The following is a 19494-nucleotide window of genomic DNA, read 5'->3' on the forward strand; positions in this document are numbered from 1 at the left end:
GATAACAAAATCGTATTCCATCGCATTAACATCAATATTAACATTGTATGGCAAATCTTTTGTTTTGTTTCAGTCCTTTGTTTATTTTTCTCTTTGTTTAAGTATTGCATAAAATGTGTATATGTGTAACTGTTTTTAAGCTAAGTAATGTCATGGATTGTGCTGCTGTCATTACCTTTAGATGTAATGTCTGTTTAACATGTTACATTTACCCCAAAACTATGTGAAAAAGTACTCTTTGTGTCTGTCCCTAACCAAGCATAATCGATATTACTCAAATCAAACGTTTAGTTGTTTGTTTATTTTTTTTGCTAAACTTAGTTTTTGTAACTTGATCTAGCAAAATAGTTTCCATGCTTTAATGAAACCACAATAGCCAGCGATGTGTGGTATCTGTGTTGCACTCAGCAGTGATGAAAGGTTGTACCTGGTTGTGGAACCCATTGAGTGACTCTTAGGACACTGTCATGTCCCATGATCCACTCCACAGGAGATTTTCCACTGGACCAATTGAATCCAAATAAATAATAAATATATACTTCTATTTACCAGTGATTTGGGTGCGACTTTACGGAGCGAGTCATGACACAGATAAAATCCCTCATCTGTCGGTGCAAAAAGGCCATAACGAAACATAACATAACAACCCTTTTTCACTGAAAAGGCCTGTGATTGGCCAATGACCCCATCAATGTGTAGACAACCTGATAACCGAGCCTAGAGGTGGTGCACGAGTATAGTTCTTCTTCGGATCACTTCTTTTCTGTTTTGTAAGTTTGGGTTATTCGGGTGATTTTTAACACCATGACATGGAAAATCTGAAAGAAGATGTGGCTGCCCGTCAGTCTGGGAATGGTTGTATAGCAAGGGCATTTCCAAACAAACTGAAGTCAGTTATTCTACAGTGAGAAAGGTTATTCACAAGTGGGGGAAAAAAAGTTGACTTTCTTCACAGGAGTGGACATTCCTGCAAAATCACTTCACGGTCCACCTGTGCAATGCTCAGATAAAATGCAAAACAAACAAAAACAGCTTCATCTTTAACTCTACAGGCCTCAGTTAACATTTTAAATGTTAAGGTTCATGACAGTACATTTGGAAAATAACTTAACTTAAGTATTACTTGTTTGGAAAGGCTACCAAAGCTCTCAAAAATCAACACATCATACCAAAATCTAAAATATCTCAAGAGCAGATGAAAAACAAAATTCACTGACATCTATCAGTCTGGGAATGGTTATAAAGTCATTCCTAAGGCTTTGAGAAAACAGCAAACCACAGTGAGAGCAATTATCCATAAATGAAAAAAAACTTGGATTAGTGGTGAAGCCTCCCAGGTTTGGCCCACCTACCACAATTACTCCAGGAGAGGGTTAGGCTGGACTGGTGCCAGCTGAACTACCTCCAGATCAACACCAGTAAAACCAAGGAGCTGGTGGTAGACTTCCGCAGGCACAAATAACATCCAAGGTATGGACATTGAGGCAGTGGACAGCTACAGGTACCTTGGTGTTTATCTGAACAATAAACTGGACTGGACTCACAATTCAGACACCCTCTACAGGAAAGTGCAGAGCAGAACCTGCTGACTCATCCAGGAGGTCACAAAAATCCAGAACAATATCTGAACAACTGCAGGCCTCACTCGCCCCAATTGAGGTCAGTAATGATTCAACATGGTTCAACAAACAGCTTAAAAATGCTGAACTGAGACAATTTTGCACTGAAAAATTCCATCACAGAGATGAGAATGAGTAATTGCAGTTCTTGCTGTCATGAGAAAGACTCATGAAAGCCACCATTCCTATTACAGGAATGGTGGCAAGGCCATTGGACAGTTACGTTTTCATATAGCAAATGTTTAGATAGCTTCAATAGATGGATAAGTCATATAGAAAATTACTACTTCTTTTGTACTGTACCTGACCAAGACCCATGCTTGCTAGGTATGGCCCCACTAGGGGGCCCTAATTACCCACTTTAAGACACAAAGTATCTAAGATTTATTGGGAAGTTTTTGAATTATGATTATTCTGGCCTCTTCCAGGAGATCAGTTTGCTTTGGAAGACCCTGCCAGGGCCTATTTCCATGAACATCACAGCTAAAAGAACTTTAGCTAAACTAAACCAAATTGAGGCAGCAATATTTTGAACATCAGCCTCACCAGAAGATAAGGGATCTGACAAGCTGAATAAGAAGTCCTATTAAACTTGGTTGGCAGAAAGTTCTATGGAAACAATATTTGTGGATATAGAAACAATGTTTACCTTTTCAAAGGGCTAATATTTCAGAGCACATCTTAATATCTCAAGAACAGAAAAACACTAAAACATAAGATCACAAATAACTTTACACTACAGGCCACATTCATATCCACATTCATTCACTTGCCACCTTCTTTCATCTTTACCTGTCCTACAGGATGTCCTGGCTCTGATTCTACTTCGTCCTGGTCCCTCATTTCCTTCTTTGCTTGTTGGTGTGGGTGTGTCTGGGTTTTGCTGTGACACCAGGCCGCCATGGGGCCAGCCACACCTGAGAAGTAATCAGACTCACCTGCAGCTGATCAGCCTCATCGAGAGAGCTAATGACAGCCTTTGTTGTTTCCAGGAGAATTGTGGAAAGAGGGGAACATGTAGTATATCGACACCAAAGGAGCAGAAATTCTCACCACGGACACTGGGAGAAGTCACAGCACGGGAGCAGGGAACAAGCACCCTAAGAGAGCACGCACTGGGGATTATTTGCATTTTGTCATTTGTTCACTCTAAATAAACGCACTGTATTCTACATAGGAAGTCCTCGTTTCGGTCCTCCCTTTGCCAGCCTAACCTCCCTTTTGCCTCTCTTCCATAGTTCATTTGATTGGTACACAGTGCATGTTTGTTGGGTTAAAAGTCAAAGGAGATGAGCAAAATTTGTATCACAGTTGAATAAAAATGCCAGAGTCTTGGGAATCACTTCAGTGATTTTAATGCAACAAGTTTGGTTCAACTGCACCAGCGGAGACAGTTTGGGGAGTTGACAACGATGGCTGTAGGTAAATGAACATAACAGACAATTTGCATAATGGTTTACTTGTTACAGCCACAGGATAAGCATGTGCAACCTACTGGATACAATATAGCTATGCTCCTAAGCAGAAGGACAACATAGAACTACCACCTATGAATTTATATTGCCATATGAACATGTGTTCCTAAATATTACTCAAAGGGATAAAGTAAGTTCATGAATCCAAAAAATAAAAGGAATCTTAGGCAACATCTGAGTCTACTCTCCTGACTGTCAGTGAATATGAAAGACATTCTAAGTCCTTTGGATACAGAGTTAAATATGTATTCTAACTTATTCTCACACATAACGTCAATAATGTCAGCAGCTGGTTGGTGGACTATAATTTCTGTCTTTAAGTCATCAGCATTACAGCATAAGCAGAATATGAAAGACTAACAACATTTAAGATGGTCAAATTGTTATGCATCCACAACACCACTTTTATTCCTTCTGTAGGGCCAGGTGTTAAATCCTGTATTTGGTTGTGTGCATCATCCTTGACAGCTCACAAACCGTTTCCTAAAATATTTTCTGGTTAAAAACAAATGTACTTGGCTGCTTATATTTATTTTTATCAATACATCTTTATTTCAAAAAGGTGTTGAAGCAGATTTTCAGTGTCTTTTCTCTCTGTCCTTATTCTCCTCCATTTTTCTCCTTCTGTTAATTTTCTTCCCAACTTCTCTTTTTCCTTTTCTTTTATCTTTCCCATTCCCTGGTCATGTCTGTTCTGATTGTAATAACTCTAAATAATAATAATAATAATAATAATAATAATAATAATAATAAAATTTCTTTAAAAAACCTAATAAACTATGACAATCAAGTGGACCAGTATAGGATTTAGGACACGGCCCCCTGGAGTCTAGATGGTGGTGGTGGTGAAGATGAAAACTGAGGTTTGAATAGAGCTCTGTCTGAGGTGTCTGAGGTGGAGATGGGGAGGACGCAGGCTGCACAAAAAAAGAACGACGGAGAGCTGAGATTTAAAGCATGCGAAGCAGAGGCTAATTGGCTCAAAGCAAAAGGGTGAAAAGATGATTGGACTAAAGTAATGATGTCAGTATTGAGATTGACAGCGTGAGAAAGCAGTAGACATGTAAACAGAAAAGCAGCTGAACACCCAAGAAAGCAGGCAGATGAGTGATGACTGATCTTACTTATTGAATTTATGCATAAGCTTCATTGCTAAAGTAAAAACTTGTACCTTACTGTAAGAATATTAACCTAACCAATTAAACATATGTCCTGAATAGGATAATTCAATAATCAAATGTGGATAATGAAATGTTTTATTTGACCCCACAGTTTGCCTCTTTTACTTCCTCCTCTTCTTCAACATGCTTCTTCCCATCAGGCTGCTTCACCCATTGCAGTTTGAAGTCTCCACTCAGGCCATACTCTGTCAGTCTCTCCCTGAACTGTGAAACATAAATGCTTCATTAATATCCTGTTGAATCTTTAAATATCTCTGATTAATGAGACTTGTCTGTGGGAAAACGTTTTAATAAATCATTTACCTACAAGTAAAGAAAGAGCTTCATCACTTGATGAACATGTAATTATAACGATGACATTTAAATATCACTTTCTACACATTAACAAAACTGTACTTTAAGTACATTTTCAGTAAATAATGTTTGTTCTTCAGTATTTTAGTTGGCTTCTATAAAAAGATTATTACTAAACTCAGTTTTGTAGTTTTAGCAGTATGATTTTACTTTTCAAATACTGGACTTTTCAAATGAGCTTTATTGTGCAGTTTGCTAGATCTATGAATAAAAAAAGTGACGAAATGAAGAAAATTTGTAAAATATGTTGCCTTCCTCAACACACACCACAACTGGAGGCAAATCCCCTGTGCCGTGCATAGGTGTGGTTTCCCCTTAGAGGTTCACGAACGGTTTCCACCTCTATTCTGATCTTTTTTATGGTGAGGTGTTAACTGGTATCTATTTCCCACTTACTATTCATGTCTTTATGCTCAGTCAAAATAAACCAGTGTTAAAGGCTCTGACTAGCTTCACATCCATGAGGCAGTCTTCAACATCGGCTGCAGACTCACCCACCCCCACTGCTGCTGTTCTACCTCTGACACCTCAGACACTTCACACCTCCTCTACTCACCCTGCTCACTCCTCTCCATCCCCAACAACAGCATCCAAAACACACTCAACACAAGGCTCCAGCCTGTCTTTCTCAACCACCCAGGTTAGGAGGGAAATGAGGAGGTTTAAAGCCAGGAAGTTAGTGGGTCCAGATAGTATCAGCTCAAGGGTTGTCAGGTCCTGCGCAGACCAACTGTGTTGGGTGATGGAGTCCATCTTCAACTTGAACTGGGAGCACTGTGAGAATCATGTTCTTTGATTTCTCCAGTGCCTTCAACACCGTTCTGCCCACAGTCCTGAAGGACAAGCTGGAGAACTCAGGTGTGCACCATCACCTCACTACCTGGATTTTGAACTACCTCACCGACCGACCACAGTATGTGAGAACTCAGGGCTTTGTGTCGGACAGGGTCGTCTGCAGCACGGGGGCCCCACAGGGAACGGTTCTGGCTCCTCTTCACCATCTACACTGCAGACTTCTCCCACAACTCCACCCAGTGCTTCCTGCAGAAGTTCTCTGACAACTCTGTAATAGTCGGCCTCATCACTGATGGGGACGACAAGGAGTACAGAGATCTGACCCTAGACTTTGTGGACTGGTGCCAGCTGAATACCTCCAGATCAACACTAATAAAACCAAGGAGCTAGTGGTAGACTTCCGCAAGCACAAATAACATCCAAGGTATGGACATTGAGGCTGTGGACAGCTACAGGTACCTTTGGTTTTCATCTGAACAATAAACTGGACTGGACTCACAATTCAGACGCCCTCTACAGGAAAGTGCAGAGCAGGCTGTACCTGCTGCGGAGACTCAGGTCTTCAGGAGTGAGGGGCCCACTCCTGAAGACCTTCTATGACTCTGTGGTGGCCTCAGCCATCTTTTACGGTGTGGTCTGCTGGGGCAGCAACATCTCTGCTGGGGACAGGAAGAGACTGAACAGGCTGATCCAGAGGGCCAGCTCTGTTCTAGGATGCCCTCTGGACCTGGTGGAGGTGGTGAGTGACAGGAGAATGGCGGCTAAGCTGTCATCCCTGTTGGACAACATCTCCCACCCCATGCAGGAGACTCTGACAGCACTGAGCAGCTTCTTCAGTGGCTGCGAAACCCACGATGTGGGACGGAGAGATTTCGCAGGTCTTTTCTCCCCACTGCTGTCAGCCTCCACAACAAAGACTTTGCAGCTGATTAAACACACAAACCCACACATGTGCAATAACACTAAGTGCAATACTCTTTTTCTGACAAGTTGTATTTTTACACAGTTGTATATAGCATTTGTATTCTATTTTTATCCTATTGTATATATTGTTTTATTTTACTCTATTGTATATAGTATTTTATTCTATTCTATTCTGTACAGTTGTGTACAGCATCTTATTCTTATTCTATTCCAGTGTTCTCTAATTTTTGCTATATAACTTTGCACTGTCCACTTTCTATTGTAACAAAACAAATTTCCCACATGTGGGACAAATAAAGGTTATCTTATCTTATCTTATCTTATCTAGTCAGAGCCTATGTTTGGTGTTCCAAGTGGTGGTGCAAACTGAGTACTGGAGTAATATTTATGTCTTCTGTGTGACTTGGTGTCAAATACATGCACTCTCATCCTAAAGTCTCAAGAAGACCTTAAGCATTTCACTTAGATGTTGAAGATTGCAATGCAGTATGCACTGAACTGTCTCTGGTCCTTGTTGCCACTTGCAATACAGGAAGTGGCCCCAGATTTCAGTTTTTGGGCACATATTTTGGGCTCTGCTAACTGTGTTACATTGAAAAATGCTGAGGCACCTGATAACATTTTGAATTATCATTATTTTTATTACTATATTCATCTATTTAGTTTTGCTGTCAGTCTTATTTTTGATATCACATACCTCTTATAAAGACTTTCTTTGAGTAAAACGTTTATTTTTTTCATTATAGGTAAATATTATTTGAAACTCGGGTATGACCTTTTCCAAGATTTCCTCCTCCAGGTCCTCCATTTCCACAGAGGGGTCAGTTTTCTTCAGCTTAATCTTCAGCACCTTCCTCTCCCTGAGTGCTGAGTTTATGAAAAAAGAATGAGGGAAAAAAATGCTGTGATCTAACGATCTTCTGAGACTAAAGAAAATATTAGAATATATTAAAAATACAGTAAAATCAGAACTCACCAGTATAACAGACAAAGTACCAGTGTCCACTGCAACCATAGTTGTCCCACTTGCCTCCAATTATAGTCCCACATTCATCTGTGTCTATCTTGGATGGTTTATTAGGAGCCCAGTTGTTTAATAACTGTGCAGTTCCATCCGACCACTTCCAGGAATTCCTGTATAGTCCAATCCACGTGTAGGAACCCATTGTTATCTTTTTCAGCTCTTCATTCTCAGATTGGTTTCTCACACTGGCAAGTTCAGTGTGGTTCTTTCTGCAGTAGCTCTGAGCATCCTCCCAGGTCTTATTCATATTCACAAATATGAAGCGTGATGTGTCTGAACACATTTGAGCAAAGAAACATAAGTAAGGGTCTAACTTCACTGCTCAGCCAAAGAATGCAAATGAGCTATACATCTGTGTTACTTATTCATCACCTCCATTTGAGATTACAATGATAGTCATGATAATAATCAGGACACTGATATACAGTATGCATAAAGTATTTAATTACTTTTATTGTAGCAGAAGAATGGCAGTTGTCTGTTGCATTCTACATCTGCCCATTTCCCATTTTCAAGCATTGCTGCACAACCTTTATGGCGTCCTAAACCATTGGGTTCGCCGTCATTCCACATCCTGAACTCAGTCTCCCCTTTACCAGAGTAATTCTGGTTTTCCAGAGACCACTTCCATGCTTCAGTGTCAGGTATAAGTCCAATCCACACATTATAAAGCCCTTTTGTGAGGTTCCTCAGTTTGGCCAAGTCTTGCTCATTATGTACAGTGGCTAGGTCAGTGTACTTGTTCCTGCAGTATTTCTGAGCTTCGGCCCAGTTTTTTGCATATTCAACAAGGTTGTAAAGATGAGGAAAACAGCCAGGTAAGTAAAACAGTCCTGTGGAAATGATATGCGCACACACACACACACACACACACACACACACACACACACACACACACACACACACACACACACACACATATATATATATATATGTATACATAATTTATTTTTTTACTTTGGTGCCTTTAGTAGCAAAAACAGCTAAAATGGGTGACATGTCAGAGTGCAGTCAAATCACTGACCACAAATGTGCGCTTCGAGGCATTTGAAAACAAACTCCATTTATAATTTGTGGTCAACAAATCATAGACAAATGCACACATTTTGTTTTCTTTGTTCAATTAAAACAATGAAAATAAATGAAGTGGAAATAAATAATTCAAACTGACCTGACAGGACCATCATCATAACTGTAGTCTCTTTCATGATGCAGTGTTAGACACACTGTTCCGGTATGTTATTTTCTGTGGGGGAAGTAAAAATATATACTGTAACAGTACCGCACTGAAACTCATAGCTTAGTAAAGGGTCTACTATGTATTGTAGATCGATCAAAAACTTGATTTGTGAAATAGTAACTATAGCTGGGAAATAATAAAGAAAGCAAAACATTTGTCCAGATTGTAGTGCCAGGAAATGGAAATTGAAGTTCAGTTCAGAAAATGTATTGTCAGTGACAGGTTTAGTTGGATGTGTGTAAAAATCAGTGCATAGAATAAACACAAATAAAACATATCAAAGCTAATGTGAATACAAAAAAAGACAATATGAAAATGATGTGTTGCAATGTTGTGATAATGTCTGAATAAAAGCAGAACAAGAACCATAAAATTCAACATTCAGGACGTGGCTCTGGCATTATAAATCTATTTGAATACATTATGAATATAGTAATTGTAAAAACCTTGGTGGATATGTTCATCTTCTCTTTTGTGGTTCCACTTACAGCAGTGGACTAGCGCTGGGTATCGATTTGATTTCTATAACTGATTCGGTTCTGAATGACAAGGTCCCAATTTAATTGGATTCAATTTTGACTCAGACAGTCAGAAATATTATAATTCTGATCATTTATCAGTACATATCCATATTTTTAAATCTAAAACAAAGCTGACACTTGTGAGACTCAGAGGTGCAAGCATCACAGCAGATGCCGTTGTGTCAGAGTCACTGAAGTAAAGGATAAAACACAGAAAAATATAAAGGAAATTTTCTGGCCTGGCTTTTTATAGCAGATAACCACCTTAAAAATATTCTGCAGTAGATCAAAAACTGAAGAAAACCATGAATCAACATACTGTATGAACATTACCTGATGCCGCTGAAGTGACGCAGAGCAAAGTTAGAGAGGTTTTATTTGAAACACGGCTAAGCGTTTTGCAATTTGGCAGAATTTGTAAAACTTTACATTTCTTCAGTGCTGAACAGCAGAAATTAGGCTTTCTTGTCTGCAGTGATGCGGATGCTGCACCGGTATGTTTCAGTTTCAAGTTTTATTGTCGTGTACAGATAAACAGTGTAGCCACATTTATCCATAATGAAAATTTTTGGCTCGTGCTCCTCAGCCTTACATGAGCATATAGAGAGTGTGCAGTTTATTAACCCTTTAAGACCTACCATAGAACCAAGTCCGCCAGAGCTTATATTATATTTTTACATGCTGTAGAGCCATTTTTGGGAGCATTTCAAGTTGCTATACATCAATACAACCATTACAGCCTAGATTTTAATAATATGTAGGAATTAAGTGCATAGTGATTACATAAATTGCAAAAAAGTGCAATAAACTACAAAAAAATTGAAAATCGTTTTTGTTTTTTTAACATATATTTCTAGTTAGAGAAATTTAAGAGGCTTATCCCTCAAAACTGTAAATACAAAAAAGTTGCACAAAATAGTTTCCAACCACAGGAAATTTATTTTGAGTGCCTTCATAGTTTTATTTTTGAAATTTTTATACACTGCAGGAAAAATGAAAATAAATATTATAGTGCAAATTTGCAAAAAAGCAGCATATGCATCAAAATAAACTATTTCCAGCAGTGCAATATGAGTCCTAAGCATCCCAGAAACGATACAGAAAGTCATAAAGTCAAACATAACTTGAGGCCCGGACCGTAAAAAACTACATTTCCGCGAAATGACGTCATTTCCGGTTTCGGGCAGGTCCTGGCGGACATGCGATAGTTCGCGCTGCCGTCTAATCCAATGTAGGAAGTGTTACAAACAGCTGATCGGATCGGCAAAGCCTGTTTCTGGAATATTATGTTTTTGTTGCTGCAAGTGCTTTTTATGCAGTTTTTGCAAAGCTATATGTGGAAGGAAACTGTGACTTAGGACAAGCTGATGGCATAAGATGTAAGTACAACTCCTCAGGTTTCATATGCAAAAAAAAATATTGCGCTAGCTCACGTGGTTGCAGAGCAACCGGGATTTAAAAATAGTTACGCAAAACAGAGCGTGCCGCTCCTACCGGTTTTAAAGGGTTAAGAAGAAAATAACAGAATTTAGCAGTAGTAATAATAATATTAATAACAATGAAAAGGAGAAAAGGAGAAAAACAAAGTAATAATATTTAAGAGAATTAAGACAAGGTGGTATTTACAAGTTTGTGCAAGACTATTTACAGGTTGTGCAAAGTTGTGCAACGAGCATTTAAATGGCATTTGTTGAAGTGACAGTGTGCAAAGTCCTGTGATTGTAGCGAGTGTGTAGTTGTGTGTAGGGAATGTCAGCAGTTCAAAAGTCTGATGGCTTGTGGGTAACTGTCTCTGTGTCTGGTACTGTGGGTCTGGATGCTCCTGAACCACCTGCCGGACGGCAGGAGTGTGAAAGGTCTGTGGCTGGGGTGGCTGGGATCAGAGAGGATCCGCTGCGTCTTCCTCATGCAGCGATGTCTGTAGAGATCCTGCATGGCTGGCAGTTCAGTCCTGGTGATGCGCTGTGCTGATCTCACCACCCTCTGCAGAGCTTTACGGTCCAGAGCATTACAGCTGCCGTACCAGATGGTGATGCAGCCAGTCAGAATACTCTCAATGGTGCATCGATAGAAGTTTGTAAGTATTCTGAGGTTCATGCTGAATCTTCTCAGCCGCTGTCTTGCTGCTTTTGTTAGCACATCAACATGGTGTGACCAGCTCAGAGCCTCGCTGATGTTGATGCCCAGGAATCTGAAGCAGCTGACGCTCTCCACCTATGCTCCTTCAATGTGGATGGAGGTGTGGCCTCCTCTCTGCAGTCTCCTGTAATCCACGATGAGCTCCTTGATTTTGCTGACGTTAAGCAGCAGGTTGTTGTCGCAGCACCATGATGTCAGGACTCTTACGTCTGCCCTGTATGCCGCCTCATCTCCATCAGAAATGCAGCCGATGATGGTAGTGTCATCTGCAAATTTGATGATGGTGTTGGACAATGTTCCCTCTAATTTTTCATGTGTCTGAGCGAACACACAAACTACCTGAGCGGTCCCTTGGACCACTGTGAGCAACAGCAGACGTGTGCACTGTGGTCACGCCAGCATCAAGTCCATCCAAGTTACATGGTTTATTAAAATAATCAAATTACAGCATTTACATTTATGTTAGACTACTTTTAATTAACTGCTTTAGCCCACTTACAATGAAAATCTTGTTCATGACCTGTGTAGTATGTTAACACCATTGGAAGTAAAAATAACTTGAACTCCAATTTTGAAAACACAACTTTCTCTTTTTTATTTTTATTTTTTATAAAGCTCTGACTTGTATTATGAGTCTGTGGTCTGGGAGAGAGTCCTGTAACTCTCTGTCTGCAAAATACAGTATATAATGACCAATGTTGGGCAATTAATTATATAGTTACTTCTTCAAAAAAGAGTTATGCAAACAAAGATTTTGTAGCTGATTACCTAAAAATGCGGCCAAGGCGTTTTTTTAAATAAACATTTCAAACTATTTACAGAACAATCAGGTGTTCTGCATCAAATTTGATGCCACACAAATTATTTGTGCCACTCCACAAACTAATTTCTGTCCACTATGAGATAAAGGAGAACATCAGCCTGATACCTGCAGGCCTGACAACAGGAGATGTATCACTGCTGTAACACCTGTAACATTCAGCAGTCGCCTCATTGTTCTGACACACACAACAACACTATTGACTACTCTACACACTAACTACACAAGATTTGCGCTAAATGTTGCAAATGTCTCACATCTCAAAACACCGCCGTCACTCCTAAAACTTCCCCCTTTCTAAACCACTAAATGCCATGTTGCCATATCATTTTTTGATTTGTCGACATGGTACATTTTTCCATCAATAGGAAAGGGTGGGGTTTTTTTGGTTTTGTTTTGCTCACAGGCGGAGAGTGTTTTCCAGTGTTTTCCTTATAAAGCGCCGTTTGTACCGTTTCTTTATGCACTAAATATAAACAACGATAGTATTCAGGAAGAAAACCAAACATTGCAGATATTTTTATCATAACTCTGGTTTTACGTGGCCGATCAACACAATTTAAAAACTGGTATAAAGTCCACACTTTTTCTGTCAATTGTCCCGTCTGTCGTGCTCACATCTCCAATGGTTGTACACGTTGTCATTAACGTGGCTTCACTCCACATCAGCCACGCCGCTTTGCTAGCTAAAACATCAGTGTTGGCACATAAGGACGCTGTCATAGCCTGTCAACCACGTTGATTAGCTGCGTATATACGAATGTAAATCGCATTATTGGCTGGACTATGGGATAAGGTGGCATCGTTCTAATCCCATACGGGAGCAGCCAGTCACTTACTGACTAACACTGCAAAACAGAATTGTTAAAATATTATTAATTTCAATTTAGGTTAGATTTTTTTGTGCGCAATTCAGATTTTCTGTGCGCAGAGACTGTGCCAGCAGTGCGCAATTGCGCACGCGCGCAGCTTAGAGGGAACATTGGTGTTGGAGCTGTGTGTTGCTGTACAGTTGTGGGTGAACAGCGTGTACAGTAGAGGGCTGAGAACACATCCCTGGGGGGAACCTGGGCTGAGTGTGAGTGTGGATGAGTTGTTGCTGCCAATCCAAGACAACTGAGGTTTGTCTGTCAGGATCCAGCTGCACAGGGAGGAGCTGATGTTCAGGTCATGGAGTTTCACGACGAGTCTGGATGGTATGATGGTGTTGAAGGTGGAGCTGTAGTCTATGAACAGCATCCACTCGTTGCAGACAGCAGGGCGCTGTCTGATTGGTCGGTCCATCGTTGAACTGAACGCGTCATGGACTGGTCGCTTTTCAGTCTCTGCCAGTAGGCTGGCAGCAGCAGAACAGAACACTTGCCAAAGGCCAGTCGGGTGGGCTTTGTAGGCATGTGCGTACAGAGTGTAAACATGGTCCAAGGTGTTGCGACCACGGGTTGGAAAGTTTACGTGCTGGTAAAACTTCGGCAGAACTTTCTTCATGTTGGCTTTATTAAAGTTGCTAACCACGAGAAAAGCAGCCTGCGGGTGTAACGCTTCCGATAATGCGTCGATAATGTCAAACAGTTCGTCCGGTGCAGAATACCGCTGTAAACTCCCTGGGCAAATAAAAGGGTCTGCATCTGATCATGAGGTGTTCAAGATCAGGAGAGCACCCTGACAAAACTGTCTGTACATCAGTACACCACCGTTTGTTGGTCATTACGCACACGCCACCTCCCCTACATTTACCCGAGTTTTTTGTTCTGTCCCGGCGGTGAATGGAGAGCTCCTCAGGGACAATGTGAAACGTCTTTGTTTGTGAAAACAAAGACATTGCAGTTCTTAATGTCCCTTTGCAAAGTTATCCTGGCCCTTAGTTCATCCAGCTTGTTTTCCAAGGACTGGAAGTTTGCTAGAAGAATGCTGGGAAGCGGGGTGCGATCTCGTCTTTTTCTCAGCCTGACCAGAATCCCGGCTCTTTTACCCCTTTTTCTCCGGCGCTTCTTCTGCCCAGGTAGCAAAGGTGAGTCACCACCATTCACAAAAAAGTTGGTTTGCGAAGGTCCGGATTGTGAGTTTTGTCGAATGTTCAGGAGAGTTTGTCTATCATAGGTGATAAAAGCATCGCAGGCTGCAAAGAAACTAAGAAATAACATAACGAACATAAGAAGAATGGAAAGTTGAGGAGGACACCGAGCGATGGCAGCCATCCTAACCGGCGGCATCTTCAAAGATAAAGTTGTGGTGAAGTTATGGTGAAGAGGGAGCTGTGTGTAAAAGCAAAGCTCTCAATTTACCGGTTGATCTACGTCCCTACCCTCACCTATGGTCACGAGCTGTGGGTAGTGACCAAAAGAACAAGATCACAGATACAAGCGGCGGAAATGGGCTTTCACCGAAGGGTGCCTGGCCTCTCCCTTAGAGATAGGGTGAGATGTTTGGCCATCCGGGAGGGACTCAGAGTAGAGGCGCTGCTCCTCCACATCGAAGGAGCCAGTTGAGGTGGTTCGGGGATCTGACAAGGATGCCTCCTGGGCACCTCCTGGGTGTGGTATTCCGGCATGTCCCACCGGGAGGAGGCCCTGGGGCAGACCCAGGACACGCTGGAGAGATTATATCTCTCGGCTGGCCTGGGAACGCCTTGGTATTCCCCCAGATAAGCTGGAGGAGGTGGCTGGGGAGAGGGAGGTCTGGGCTTCTCTGCATAAGCTGCTGCCCCCGCGACCCGGCCCCAGAGAAACAGAAGAAGATGGATGGATGGATGGATGGATGCATCAGATCTGCAGTCATATGTTCCGGACATTCAGGTGAAGAGAGAAGCTTAATTGTGAACTACTAACCTAATCTGGTGGTGAGTTGGATCAGGTGGCAGAGGGATGATGGACAGACCTGGCGTGCCTAAATGTATGGTGAGAGTGTGCTGGGGACGCATGACAGCTCTGGTCCACAAGATCTTCATCTCCTACCTTCGACAGAGCTTCAACAGCATTCTGAGGGAGACTGGGGTCAAATAAACCATGTTCAGCACCTTTAGCAATAAAGGAGCTGCAGCCACAAGGTGGTTGGTGCCCGTCATAGTAGTAATCCCTGAACCAGATGGTGGACACCAGAGGTGAAGGGAACATCAGGTTGAAGGAGTCCTCTCAGGCTTGGGTAGCCCATGGGCCTTCAGAGGCAGCTATTGTTAGGATGCCTGGTCGTTGACCCAGGGCTTTGAGTTTATATATTTATATATATTTATATCCCCGTGTCCAGTCAGTGTCTGTGTCTGCCCTGGTCCCACGTCTCTGTTCCCTCTGTTGTAGTTGCCTGCCTGTGAGTCTGTGTCTGTAAGTTCAGTCTGTGTTATGTTTCCTGGTTTATTTTGAAAGTCCATGTCTTATGTTAATGTATCTGGTTTTGCTTCCCCTGTTTCGTTAGGCCTGATTTGCCCCAGCTGTGTTTCCCTCCTGTTACTCATTCCCTGATTGCTCCCTCTATGTATTTAAGCCCTGTGTTTTCTTCCGTCCTTGTTGCGATCTACTCTCATCTTGCTGTGTTTTCTGTCTGTCCGTGTAAGTTTATTTTGGATTCTCAGTTTTGTTACTTTTTGAGTTTAGCATTAAAGCTGTTTTGAAGTACACTCTTGCCTCCGAGCGTCTGCACTTTGGGTCCTCCTTACCACCACTCCTGCCTGCACACAGCCCTAACCTGACAGAAGATCGCGACCAGAACATGGACCCCGCAGACTCTTCAGCTTTTGAATTCAACGCTGAGATGGAGCGGATGATTAAGCTTCTTGACCGCATTGCTCAGGCCAACGATTTGAGGACCATGGCAGTTGGGCTAAGCGCTGTAGATGCTATCATTCGGAGCAACCCTCGGCTTACTCAGCTTTCTACGGACACTGTGCTGGGCAGCTCCATAGCTGCCTGGAGGGAACAAGTCAGGGCTGGTGAGCTTGCTCTCTCTAACTCCACCTCCACTTCTCTACCGCCGCCCCAGGACAACACACACTCACCACCTGCCTCAACGCTACCACAGACTTCCTCTCCTTCCTCACGCCAGCTGGGACCTTGTTCGCCTGTCCATTCGCCTGCCTTTTTCCTGGTGGCTATGTGGTTGGAGGATGAGGAGGAGGTCTCCATTTCTCCACCGGTTCCTGTTCCCTCATCTAGAAGGAAGCGATGCCACCGTCACTCCTCTCCTTGGTCATCCGTCCAGCAACCAGCCTCTGCTAGAGGGTCCGAGGGGCCCGTCCAGCAACCTGCCTCCACTGGATGGTCCGAGGGACCGCTTCAGCCGCCTGTTGCCGCTGGAGGGTCCGAGGGACCGCTTCAGCCACTTGTTCCCGCTGGAGGGTCCGAGGGGCCCGTCCAGCAACCTGCCTCACCTGCAGCGCCACCACCTGCGGCTCCCACGCCGTCACCTGCAGCGCCACCACTTGCGGCTCCCACGCTGTCGCCTGCAGTGCCGCCACCTGCGGCTCCCACGCTGTCGCCTGCAGCGCCACCCTCGCCTGGTCCAGCCTCCGAGTCTTCGCCCTCGCCTGGTCCAGCCTCCGAGTCTTCGCCCTCGCCTGGTCCAGCCTCCGAGTCTTTGCCCTCGCCTGGTCCTGCCTCCGAGTCTTCGCCCTCGCCTGGTCCAGCTTCAGCCTCTGCGTCGCCTGGTCCAGCCTCCGTGTCTTCGCCTTCAGCGTCACCTGGTCCTGCCTCACTCCGTCTAGCTTCGTCTGCGCTTGAGGTCCCCATGCCATCTGGGCCTGCACGTCCTGCCCGGCCTGCTCGTCCTGCACGGCCTGCTCGTCCTGCACGTCCTGTCCGGCCACTTTCCAGGCCAATGACTAGACGTCATTGCCGTCATGGACGGCCCCCTGAACTACGTCGCCGTCGGTGCCTCCCGCCTGCCTGGCCCCCTGAACTGTTTTCTGGGCTCTTGGGCCGTTGGCCTCCGGGCCGGCCCCCTGAACTTTGTGTGAACTGTTTTTCCTAGCCACCTGCGCCTGTCGTGCGCCTGTTTTTGTTCTGTTGCTTTCCGGGCTCCAGTGTTTGCTCCTTTTTTTTGTTTCAGCTATAGGTACCGACAGTTACCTGGTCTCTCAGGCAGTTAAATAAATCATTAGTGGCAGGGCCCCTAGGGAGGAGGAGGTTCACCCTAGGTTCCTGAAGGCTCTGGATATTGTAAGGCTGTCTTAGTTGACATGCCTCTACAATGCTCTGTGGAGATCAGGGGTGGTATCTCTGGTTTGTCAGACATTGGATTGGGTGGTGGTTCCCATAATCAAGAAAGGGGACCGGAGAGTGTGTTCCAACTATAGGGGGATCACACTCCTCAGCCTCCCTGGGAAAGTCTATGCCAGGGTGCTGGAAAGGACATTCTGTCCATTACTCGAACCTCAGTTACAGGAGGAACAATGGATTTTTTGACAAATGTGGCCCATTGCTACAGGCCATTTAATCATTATACAACCATTGTAGAGGCTTGGTCTGTATAGCTGGCAATAAATCGAAATCGTTTCTGGTGGCTGGAAGAACTTTTGCTCTAGAACACTTTGCAAGATTACAAGAAAGTCGGGCTCTTTGAAATCAAAATGTAAAATTAAAAACCTAGCCAGACACACGAGGTATTTGGTCATAGAGTGAATGCATAAAGACAAGATTTTCATAAATAATTTTTATTTCAAATTGTATCTGAACAGAAGACTTATATGGAACATCAGTTGAGCTCATAGCAAAAGTATAATATTTAAGAGATTCATTATTAAGAACACTTTTTCAAAGAACATTTTAAAGAAATTTCTTTAATAGAATGTTATAATTCATAAGTATTTCTAAGTTATTTTTTATCATAATATTGTAATGTCATCACATATACACAGTCATGATTACTCAACCCAATCAAGCATCTGTGGGATGCACCTGACAAACACATTCAATCCCTGAATCCCTTGCAATTTATAGGACTTGGATCTGTTGGCAAAATCTTGGTATCAGATAACACTGCACACTGTCAGGAATCTGCTAGATTTCACGCCTCAAGACTAACTGGTGTAATATATACCTTCTAGTATGGGGTTGGACCCCCTTTTGCCTTCAGAGCTTTGTGGCATAGATTCAACAAGGTCAGTGTTGTACCTCAGTTGTAACAAGTGGCTATTCGATTTAATGTTACCTTGCTATCAGCTTGAAGTAGTCTGTCCATTCTCGCCTGACCTCTGACATCAACAAGGTATTTTTACCCAGAAAAGCTGCTACTTACTGATTTTTTTTTTCAGACCATCAGTAAATCCTAATTGTCTGAAAGAATCCAAGTAGATTAGCAGTTTCTGAAACATTCAGACCAGCCTGTCAGGTATAAACTACTATGTCACTCTCAATCACTTTTATTTCTGGTGCTTCATTTGAACTTCAGCAGGTTTTCTTGACCACGTCTAAATGCCTAAATGCTGACCCTTGATTGGGTGATTAGATATTTATATTAACAAGCAGTTGAAGAGGCATACCTAGTAAAGAGGCTGCTGAATGTATTTAGTGTGACTTTACTGGACTATAAAATCAGAAGTGCTAAAGTAGCAATTAGAAGTGTCTCTATTAAAAAAAACCCTCCATAAAGCTCGGACATCTTACAATTCATCGCTGATTGAATATAATGAGACCAACCAAAGGTTTATTTTCAGCACTGTAGCTGATTATAATTGTAAGCTGACAAAAAGTCAGCGCTCAGTTGATCCTATAACTTAACTAACAAACAAGCTTTATTTGTCACATACACAATCATACAAAGTACAACATGGAGTGAAATGTTTTGCGTCCCTGCTGCAGATGTAGCCACACCATTCCAGGGCTTGGTTTTTAGCATGGTGGATTTAGCCAGGACCCTTACTGGAAACTTGGTGGGAACTGAACTCCCACTCCAAAGGTGTGTAGTCTTATCACTACATTATCCAACTATCACTAGTTCTGGCACTTCATGAATTTGTTTACAAATAAGATTTTAACCATCAAAAAAAATTCATAACCTCCCACAGATAAATCCTTTACATCTTTAATGCTACTGATATTTATTTGACTCTTTTTCTCTGATTGATCTTTCTTAATTAACTTCAATAATCACTTCCTCCAAGCCATCAACATGTCTGTCAGAGCCCAGTACAGGACTGCTGAAAGAAGTACTCCCATTAATTAATGAGAATAATAATTAATCTGAAGTAATCACAATACTGAATCAGCACTAGTGAAGGTTACAAATGATCTTATGGCCTTTGACTGTGGACTCATCTCTGTGCCTGTGTTAGGAGACTTGAGTCATTGACCCAGAGTTTTGAGTTGTCATTGTTGTTGAACTTTGATTTTGGTTTCTGTTTGTGCTCTTAGTTGCTCTGTCTCCCCTGTCAGCTGTATCCCCTTGTCAAGTCAAGCATCTCTGTGTTATGTTTCCT

The 19494-nt window shown here is 42.6% G+C and overlaps 2 protein-coding genes and 1 long non-coding RNA gene across 4 annotated transcripts in view; 2 read left to right on the top strand and 1 right to left on the bottom strand.

Annotated features, from left to right (window-relative positions):
* Window positions 1–2426: 2426 nt before the first annotated feature.
* LOC146520724 (putative C-type lectin domain family 20 member A) overlaps window positions 2427–19494 on the bottom strand; it is a 22377-nt gene continuing 5309 nt past the window's right edge. Inside the window, exons 2-6 of one of the 2 annotated variants that reach the window (XM_085158086.1) lie at window positions 8544–8618; window positions 7822–8205; window positions 7325–7645; window positions 7124–7215; window positions 2427–4479 (exon numbers count right to left, since the gene is read on the bottom strand). In XM_085158086.1, the coding sequence (XP_085014212.1) occupies window positions 4351–4479; window positions 7124–7215; window positions 7325–7645; window positions 7822–8205; window positions 8544–8580 (963 nt within the window). In that variant the 5' untranslated portion in view covers window positions 8581–8618 and the 3' untranslated portion in view covers window positions 2427–4350. Of the gene's footprint in view, window positions 4480–7123; window positions 7216–7324; window positions 7646–7821; window positions 8206–8543; window positions 10651–19494 lie in introns of those variants that run through there. The other variant, XM_085158087.1, reaches the window with a different exon arrangement.
* Window positions 10697–12378, top strand: LOC146520725 (uncharacterized). The gene is made up of 2 exons (XR_014873879.1): window positions 10697–11658; window positions 11922–12378. It is a non-coding gene; the product is annotated as an uncharacterized LOC146520725 (long non-coding RNA).
* Window positions 15322–17170, top strand: LOC146520726 (uncharacterized). The gene is given in 2 exon segments (XM_085158080.1): window positions 15322–17070; window positions 17073–17170. Coding segments are annotated over 2 exon segments (1377 nt in total). The 5' UTR covers window positions 15322–15791.

The sequence above is a fragment of the Neolamprologus multifasciatus genome, chromosome 4, assembly GCF_963576455.1.
Source record: "Neolamprologus multifasciatus chromosome 4, fNeoMul1.2, whole genome shotgun sequence".
Classification (NCBI taxonomy): Eukaryota; Metazoa; Chordata; class Actinopteri; order Cichliformes; family Cichlidae; genus Neolamprologus; species Neolamprologus multifasciatus.